Below are 9,392 nucleotides of genomic sequence, written 5' to 3'. Positions count from 1 at the left end.
ACATCTGTTGCGAAATTGTTTTTTTTTTTACATTAGCAAAATATTGACCCAGTTTTGTTTTTTGCTGGCATGTATGTGAGAACGTGTAATGTGTTTTTATTTAGCCATCTGTTTTAAACATTTCTTTTATTATGGTATTCACATGACTTTTACTGTGTGAATTGTATTTCATAGCAGAAGCAGCTTTGTTTATTGTATAATGTACAAGACAAATTTCCCTTTGGGGGCAATAAAGTGTCTGTCTGTCTGTCATGCAAACGAGTGACTAAAACAGGATGAACCTCTGAACTGTAATGACGTCGTTTAGTCAGATGTTTGTTGTTCTGCTTTGACTTGTTGCTGTGGAACAGCTGATTACAGATCAGGAAGTTGACTGTAATCTGGTAATCAATACATTTATTTATCATCTGAAACTTCCTGAGGAGACAGACAGGTACAGACATGGACTCATTTCGAGAAATCATGACGTTCATCATGACTTAATCTGCTTTTCTTGTGCAATTTCCTGTTTCAGTATTGGTAGGGACATTCCTACTAACAAAAGGAAAACTCAACCAGTTACCGTTAAATGTCAGACATTATCTGATTGCTTTACAGCTCTACATTACTGCAGCTGAAATAATATATTAATTGCATTTATGATTTTATTTTTATTACTGTAGGTTTTCTTTAAGCTAACAATGTTTATAAAAAGCAATCACTTAGATTTATGTGAATTTGCAGCAAGCATCAGATAAAACTGTGGAAGAAGATGAATCTGGAATAATCAGCCGCTCAGACTATTTGAGGTTTTTAAGTAAATATTATTATTGTGCAGAATATAAACGCTTCAGAAACAACCAATCAGAGCCAGGAGGAGGGACTTAGTGCTGTCAATCAAGCTCATGCTCAACCAGTCTCTGCTAAGCTATTGCTGTTTCACTACTATGAAGCCTGAAGCCAATGCTAAAGCTAGCTAGCATAGCCACTAATGATTTATTTTCCTGTAACATTAAGTTGTTTCTCCAGCATTATGACGTTGAGCGGCGTACACAAGTATGGTTGACGGCGCTAAGACCCGCCTCCCGGCTCTGATTGGATGTTTTTGACTGGGAGTGGTTCATATTAGTAGCAGGCAGAGGAGAGCTCAATTTTTTAACAGATTATCTCGGATTATACTGTCAGGACACAGTGTCAATTTGAATAAATATAGAAAAAACTTAATGTTTTAAAAGTGACATACTGCAGCTTTAAGTTAATCTCCATTGTGTTTCACTGTAATGTTCAAACAACTCATTTCCTGCATTACAGATATCCTAAAAATTATATGCAAATTTATTTTAATACTTACAGATTAAGTCAGCAGAGAAGTTGCTTTGTTTGGACTGTGGCTCTGCCTGAGCCAGAACCAGGCTGCGGCTGTTACGAAACTCAACCGCTGCCATGTTTAGAGGTGACAAAGTAAGGATGACATCCTGCGAAGGGCCGCTGTGACTAAAATGGGTTTAGCATTTGCTGCGACTGACGTCTGGTGCCCAGTGATAACACCTTTTATCTTCTCAGTACCTTTCTTGTCACACATTGCAAAAACCAATAAGTTTTCTTCCTCTTTCCAAAACAGACAATTTTATCTGCAGAAATGAAGAAGTTAATCATGGAACATATCTTTGAAGCTGCTTCTTTTTGCCACTAATGCAGCTTCTCTCCCTGCTTCAGTTTATCACTGTTATTATGCGACATGCAAATAGAAGAGAACTACAAACAGGAAGTAAAGCAACATGTTTGGATACAAACTTTATTTCACGGTATTTGTACACAGCAAAAAACACAAATCTTACATTTTTAGTTATGTTTCTAGTTGGATAATTACTTAATATTGATGAAAAATTATTAGTTCCACTGATAAAAATCAATATTAAGGATTTATTTCCTTAAAACAAGCTCCTATGTCTTGCTGAAAAGTTACCTGTAAGTTAGTTTTGTCTTATTTCAAGTGTGCTAGAAACTAGACTAAAGACACTTGGTGAGATTAGTATTTTTTGCAGTGTAAATGTTAAACTCTGTACTTGTCCGAAGCAGATCAAGGAACAAACTGTGTAAAAACAAAAAGGGAATCTTCACCTGTACAAAAAGGTGTTTAGAAATAAAAGGTAAGGGAATGGAGACAAACATTTTCCACTTCTTTCTCTTTCGGCCAAAGTGTTGGTGTTGCTCTTACTGGTGAACAAAGGATGTTGAAGGCGCTCCTTTATGTAGGAAATGCCCTTTTTATAAATGGTGATGCAGAAATGGTGAGTAGAAGGTGGGGAGTGTATTTATGCTTAATAAGCATGATTAGCCACAAACAGTGACTCTCCACCAGCAGCGCTGGCTCCAGAGGAGACGTATTTGCCCTGGCAGGCCAGGCTGTTGGCCTGAAGGAGGAACATTAACATTAGTGGATTTATTCTGAGTTCATTCTGGAGTATTTCATATTTGAAAGCTTACCAGAGCTCTCTTGATGAACTCATCTTGGCATGCCTTTCCGTTCTCCTTCTTGCCCCCCCAGGCTTTCAGGGCGGAGGCCTGCAGGGCGCGGCCGTATGAGAAGGTCAGAGCCCAAGGTCGGTGCAGAGGGCACTGGTTCATGGCATTCAGGTTGACAGAGGCCTCCTCCTCGCTCTGGCCGCCAGACAGGAAGGTGATTCCTGTACAAGGAATGGAAATACAGTCAAGTAACAACTTTCCCTGAAGATTTATCCAGAGCAGGCCCAAGGCATATATGAGCGAAGGGGGTGGTTAGGGCCCCCATCACCACCAGGGGGCCCCCAAGAGCATCATTTTATTTTATTTTGTATTGATAGATTACATATTTTACACTGTCAACAGTTTCTGTTTTACATTTTAAGAACATAACATATTAAACTTGCTAACTTGCTTACTGCAAATTCAGTGTTTGTCTGCAAATGCTACTTCCAAATAGTTACAGCAAACACCGCTCTGCATTTAAAAATGCAAATTAATTATAGCATCTTCGCTTGTTTGCTACTCCTATAAGATTAAAACCAAGACAAATAATAAAATGGATATGATGCACACTGCAAAAATTACAAATCTCATCAGTATTTTTGGTCTAAATTCTAATGTAAATACCTTAGTTCACTTAAAATAAGACAAAACTAACTTAAAAGTGGCTTTTCAGCAAGATATAGGAGCTTGTTTTAAGTCAATATATCCTTAATATTGATTAATATCTTTAAGTATTGGTTCTACTAATGCAGTGTTTCTCAATTCCGGTCCTCAATCCCCCCTGCCCTGCATGTTTTAGGTGTTTCCCTTCTGCCACACACCTGAATTGTATCTCTGGGTGATTAACAGGCTTCTGCAGTACTTGATGGTCATGCAATCATTTGAATCAGCTGTTCTGGAATAGAACAGCTGATTCAGAAACATGCAGAGGAGGGGGGCGGTGAGGACTGGAATTGAGAAGCACTGTACTAATGAGAGGAAGTAATATGAAGACATTTCCTCATATTATAAATAAGGAAATGTCTCACTTATAAAATAATTTCCTCTTAAAAGTGGAAATCTCTCTTCATCAATATTCAATTATATAATATTACTGACTTAAAACAAGCTCCTACATCTTGCTAAAAACTTAATTGTGAGCTAAATTTGTCTTATTTCAAGTGTGCTGAGATATTTTTCTAGAAACTAGACTAAAAAAATACTTGTTAAGATTGTGTGTTTTTGCAGTGTAAGTTAATAGTAGTTATGTTACATGGATAGTGTAGCGTAGGACTGATGAAGTATCTAGTTTTTGACATATTAATATGAGGCACCCCAAAGTAAAATCTGCTTAGGGCCCCAAAAAGGTTTGGGCCGGCCCTGTATTTATCCTTTATATCAATAAATCCATCAAGAACTGAGGACGTAAAGAAGAAAGCTGCCTTTCTTTTTCCTTACCTGGGACTGCAGGGGGCACAGTGCGACGCAGGGCAGTGACCGTTGCCATGGCGATCTCCTGGTTGCTGTACTTGTGTGAGCAGGAGTGTCCGGAGGTGACCATGTTGGGCTTGAGCAGGGTGCCCTCCAGGTAGACGTGGTGGTCGGAGAGGGCTTTGTAGACGGCGGCCAGGACCTTCTCGGTGATGTACTGGCAGCGCTTCAGGTCGTGGTCGCCATCAGGGAGGATCTCCGGCTCAACGATGGGGACGATGCCATGCTGAGGTACACAGGAGCAAAGAATATCAGAGGAAAGACACTGCTGATGCTAAAGGTGACATTTTATGCTTCCTTGAACAGTTAGCACAGCTCTATACTAAATGTCTTCATTGCATTTTTTGTACTAAATCATTCTTAGATGATGAGATTTTAGTCTGCTCAGTTCTGCCTGTTCTGAGCTCCTTTCAGAATGAGCTGTTTCAGGGCCTCTTGTCACTGTAAGAGCAATGTTTACACTCGCACGTGAAAACAGTTGAAAACATTGGTTTTCAACTTTTTTTCAACTGTTTTCAACTGTTGAAAACCTGCTTTCTTTGAAAAGCAGAAGTGGAGCATCCTGCACAACCCACAAGAATGCAGCAAGTAGTTTCAGGACAGTAAGTGAACAACAAAATACTTCTCTTTTCCAGCAGCCATTGTATAGCGCATACTTCAGTAAAACTAGCTAAGCATGCCGGAGCTCCACTCGCTAGGTTGCTAGGTAACCAGCTAGGCTTTGTTTGGGTAGCTAGGTCAGGGGAAGTGCCTGCTGATTTGTTACTCAACAATCAGGAGTTTTTTTGAAAGGTGTCATTTTACAGACATTAATTAATTGGCTGCGTGTTTTTTAAGAACTTTTGCTGTTTTTAGAAGCAGTTGAGACCCAAATGCAAGTACAAAAACATATAAAATGTGAATCTTGGATAATAGATCTTCTTTAAATTCTAACTTCTTAACATTTTCCTGACATTGATGGACATATTGTATTTGAGTATTTACGACTTTTAAGGTTTGAGCTGTTTTTAAAGTTTAACTTAACAACTATGGGATTAATGGATACAAAATCCTCAGTGAAACAGATTCTGAACCTTCAAAGAGATTGTTCTCACCATCTGGCAGATGCTGGCGTAGCGAGCCAGGACATTGGCGTTCTCCAGGATGGCCAGCTTTGAGGGGGTGGTGGGCGTGATCTTCAGAACACAGCGCCACTTGGCGAAGTCAGCACCATCCTTCTTGTACTGTGCGCAGCGCTCATACAGTCCATCAAGACCTGTCGGACGGAACGTATTGCAAAAGTGGCTGGCACAAATCATTGGTTGCCAGCTGCTGTTCTACTCACCCTGGGTGGTCGTCTCGCCGTTGGTCCCGGCCAGAGGGACAACACCCTTGTCTACCTTGATGCCGACCACCATGCCTCTTTCCTTCAGGTACTGAGGGAAGGTCTTTCCGTCGTCGGTCTTCTGGTACATGGTCTCGTGGAACAGGATGACGCCACCAATGCAAGGGACGATGCGGTCGTCAGCAGTGAAGAGGAGCTGGCGGTACAGCCTCCTGTTCTCCTCAGTGTTCTCAGCATTGATGCTCTGGAAGCGCTTAGCCACACTCCCTGCAGGTTATAAAACCACTTTTTGACTGAACTAATGCAGAAGATTCCATATTATTTTGATTTAAAGGTGCATATATCAATGCTAAAGTGTCTCAAAGTTACTTATTTCGGGCTAAAGAGTTATCCAGTTAGCATGGGTTTGGCTATTAACCATTGCTGAATCAACATTTCTAAGTAGTGACACTATTTGTGGTTGTAGTTACAGTAAACAAATGGTAATTTAGTGAAAAATATGACACATGATCAGCTTGATACCACATCTGAGCTACTATTTATAGCTGGGATAGAAAATAATGTTCAAATCTCAATCAGACTATTGAATAACATTTAAAGGGCAAGTTTTAAGTTCTTTTTTTAAGGATAATGTTTTCTGTAATCTTATATATAGTTTATTATTATTACAATCTTGATTTTTTTTATCATTTGTTTTAACACTAAGAACTTTTTGTGTGAACCTTTAAATCTGTTGCTGCTATTTCACCTGAATTTCCCTTTTGAGGGACATTAAAGATTGTTTCTATTTCCAATGGTTGTTTGTTGTTCAAAATCTAAAGCTTAAAGGCTTGGCCAAAGCCCAACAGGATAACTCTTTGGTAACAGAGATTTATTAAAGTGCAGTTTGGAATTACAACGCTGAAGTTTGGGATACTTTAAATGGTATCCTGTTTAAAAACTCCCAGACATTAAGAACTGAACCCTGGACTGAATTAAACTACGCTGATAAATGATCCATAGAAACAGTTTAGATTTGTTAATCATTTTCTCTATTTTTGAAAACAACAAAAAAGTAATATTGGTGTTTAAAACAGAGGGCAACATGGCAATAGATCTCAATACAGCTGCTATTACGTTTATTGTGCTAAATAGTGTTTAGCTCTTGGTTGCCATGATATAAATAGATTTTTAAGGAGGATGTTTGTTTTACATTCGCGGTGGATTCTCACTGCTCGCTCTCTCTCACCTGTGGACTCATCTGCAGCAAGGATTCCCTTGCCTGGAGCGACAATCTTCTGAGCAATGTCGCTGAGCTCCTTCTTCTGCTCAGGAGTGAGGAAAGGATAAGCGTGAGGCATCCTGACTCTGCGTAGAGAAAGGAAGCACAGACAAAGCTTAGGACCACCAAGAGCAAACAAAGGAGCTTAAACTTTACCAAGTACTGAACGGGGGGAAAAGTTCAGAAAAACTGCAACGGTGCAACGTCTAACGTCTGTGGTTTTGGTTTCCTTCTAGATGAGTGGGAAAGTGCTCAGTGAGGGGCAAAGACCGAAAGGTTGACAGTGTGAAGGAAGTGGTGGTGAGGAGTATTTGCATATGGGTTTTTTTTTGTCTCTCTAAGTTTTGGTATAAAGGGAAACCTGCTAAAGCGTTTGGTACAGTTTCACATGTATGAGTGTTTTCTGTTACTTCTCAGAACAACGCACTGATGATTACCAGGGCTGTTGTAGTTAGAAAAAAATGAGGGGTAAATTTCCACCAAAAAGCTGACTAATTTTGAGATAAATCTCAGAAATTTTTCTAGAAAAAACTTTGAGATTTCAGTTTCAAATGTTTGTCCTACAAAATTTCATTTTTTATTTCTCCTCACAGATTTTCAGTTTTTTGAGCTCATAAATTTCCTTGTTTCAATAAATAATTATGAGATTAATCTAAAAATTTCAGGTTTTTATCTTGTAAATTTTTGAAGCTCAGAAAAGTCCTTGTTTTGATAGAAAGGAATTCTGTGATGAAACTCAAACTTTATGAGCTTTCTGGCTAAATTAACTCCACCTTTCTGTGTTTTTTTCTATCTGCAGTGGCCCTAACATGCCGTCATACTTAGGAGATCTGCACTCCACCCCCACACTTTAAAATCCCTCCTAGCATGTGGCTGACCTATTCCATTTTCCAGCCTAGTATCTCTGACCTTTCCCTTCACTTGCTTCCTCTTGTCTTTGCCTGCTCTATGAATAGGCTGAGCTAAATTTACATGGTATGCCACTGCAAGGCTCCAAAGTCGAGGAAAAATCCTCACATGTTCAGCAGCCATGCCACTCTGGAGGAGGATTAACAATGCAAACAGCCCTACTGGATTAAAACCATTTCTAAACGACAACTTGTTAGTTTCTCACGTATCGAAAACAGAAACGCCACCACACTAACCACAGTCTCTGATGCTCTGTCTGCTCACTCACAGCACCTATTGAACCGTAACAAGCTGTTATGTTCACTGTATAGGGGCTAAAGATAAAACAGATTTGCAGGCAGAAGTACTGTGATGATGTTATTCACCACACGTTAAAAGTCTTTGTAATAAACAAGTGAAAAACTTGTACGAAGCATGTCAGCTGCAGTGGTGAGCCTGTGGGTTGCATGCAGCACACGTATCTTTTTGCAGTCAACTCGCACTTACAAAATGTGACAATCGTCTGTTTTATCTCTGATTATTCAAAATATTAAATAAAAAGAGGAGATTTTAGACTCTGCGCTCTTTTTTATTTTACCTTTGAGTTTGGGAGGAGAGCTGAGAGAAGAGTGGTAGGCAGAAGATCCGGCCTTCGTCTGCGACACCTCTCTGCCGCGCTGGCCCTTGTATTTATCCTGCCATTGTGACCCCTCACATTTCAGCTGCCCGGCTATAAAAAGAACAGGACGCAACCAGAGACGGCTTGTGACATTCAGCGAGCTCTCAGGCTGGAGTAGCATGCTAGTGAGCAGCCACTGAAAGGGCAAAGATGGTTTCGGTGAATGGCAGAGAACGCAACAAAGTTGAAACGGTTGTAGAGGTGAACAGGCAGGTTTGCTTGATCCCAGTTTTTTTACACTCCTGCACCTAAATTCAGCAATTTCCAACATTTTTTTTAGTGCTTTAGTGAAATGTGTAAAACTAAAACACTGTTAAAAATGTATTACATAAACCAAAACAAGCCTCTTATTTTAAAGGCTGAATGGTAGAACACTGCTCTGTATTACAGTACCATGGATGCAACTTTTTCACAATTTGTAGAGTTAAAATCACAAACTATAATGTGTTTTATGGAGTTTCATGTGATGTAAAGTTAAATGAAAAATATCAATAAAAACCAAAAATATTTGACCTACCTGTTGTCTTTAACAGGCAAGTCAAATTGCCTGCTATTTTATTTGGGTGTAAAATAGCCAATTTTACACCCAAATAAAATCAGCTATTTGTCCTGATACAGTAAATGGTGTCATTTTCAGTATACATGCAGCTGTTCTGAGAAGGTTTGTTAGAGAACATTAGAAATCATTGAAAACTAAGGAATCCAGCAGACAGGTCAGGAAAGTTGTTAAGTTTAAAGCAGAATTATCTTCTAAAACTTTATCCAGAGTTGTTCACTGCATGATCAAAACATGCAAAACGCATTGCACTACCGAATGGCCGTTCACCTAAAATGTTGTGAGGGAGCTTCAATAAGAGAAGCACCGTAACTCTAGAGGAGCTGCAGAGAACCACAGCTCAGGTGGGAGAACTAGTTAACAGAAAAAACTATTAGCTTTGCATTTCAACAATTCTGGTCTTTATTGAAGAGTGATAAGAAAACCCAGCAAAAGAGTGTAAGAAGATCCTCAGGGAATTCCTTCTCTGATGGAAAATTAACACTGCACATCATCCAGGATTCACTATTCACACTATGAAACATCTGTTCTAAATGCAATTAAGACATTCCTCATCCAGACTGACTGAGCTTGAGGTATTTTGCAAAAGTAAATGGTTAAAACATCTGTCTCTAGTTGTGTAACGCAGGTAGAGTAACACTTTTTGCTACAACAGCAATGAAAAGTGGTAGAAACACTGAGGGGGCTGAAGACAAATACATGCTGCACTTCTGCAGCTGTGACCATT

General features: G+C 39.4%; 1 protein-coding gene and 1 long non-coding RNA gene across 2 annotated transcripts; one reads left to right on the top strand and one right to left on the bottom strand.

The window, feature by feature from the left end:
• Positions 1-2,023: 2,023 nt before the first annotated feature.
• Positions 2,024-8,143, bottom strand: aldoab (aldolase a, fructose-bisphosphate, b). Its single transcript, XM_007572745.2, has 7 exons — positions 8,029-8,143; positions 6,510-6,628; positions 5,282-5,548; positions 5,052-5,212; positions 3,925-4,183; positions 2,467-2,666; positions 2,024-2,393 (listed from the first exon to the last, which is right to left on the bottom strand). Exons 2-7 carry the CDS (start codon positions 6,619-6,621, stop codon positions 2,301-2,303), a joined length of 1,092 nt encoding a protein of 363 aa, XP_007572807.1. The 5' UTR covers positions 6,622-6,628; positions 8,029-8,143; the 3' UTR covers positions 2,024-2,300.
• Positions 6,635-8,003, top strand: LOC103152325 (uncharacterized). Its single transcript, XR_001658734.1, has 2 exons — positions 6,635-6,842; positions 7,342-8,003. It is a non-coding gene; the product is annotated as an uncharacterized LOC103152325 (long non-coding RNA).
• Positions 8,144-9,392: the final 1,249 nt, after the last annotated feature.

The sequence above is a fragment of the Poecilia formosa genome, unplaced genomic scaffold (genome assembly GCF_000485575.1).
Source record: "Poecilia formosa unplaced genomic scaffold, Poecilia_formosa-5.1.2 Scaffold308, whole genome shotgun sequence".
NCBI classification, from domain to species: Eukaryota; Metazoa; Chordata; class Actinopteri; order Cyprinodontiformes; family Poeciliidae; genus Poecilia; species Poecilia formosa.
The sequence above is the reverse complement of the archived record's forward strand: the minus strand, read 5'-3'. Positions and strand labels throughout refer to the sequence as shown.

What these genes read in the sequence shown, in the direction of transcription:
- aldoab (XM_007572745.2), bottom strand. Translation starts at nt 6,621, where the DNA reads ATGCCTCACGCTTATCCTTTCCTCACTCCTGAGCAGAAGAAGGAGCTC. An exon ending in ACGCCAGCATCTGCCAGATG is followed by an intron (nt 4,184 to 5,051) that starts GTGAGAACAATC and finishes TGTGTACCTCAG; the next exon opens with CATGGCATCGTCCCCATCGT. An exon ending in TGTGCCCCCTGCAGTCCCAG is followed by an intron (nt 2,667 to 3,924) that starts GTAAGGAAAAAG and finishes TTCCTTGTACAG; the next exon opens with GAATCACCTTCCTGTCTGGC.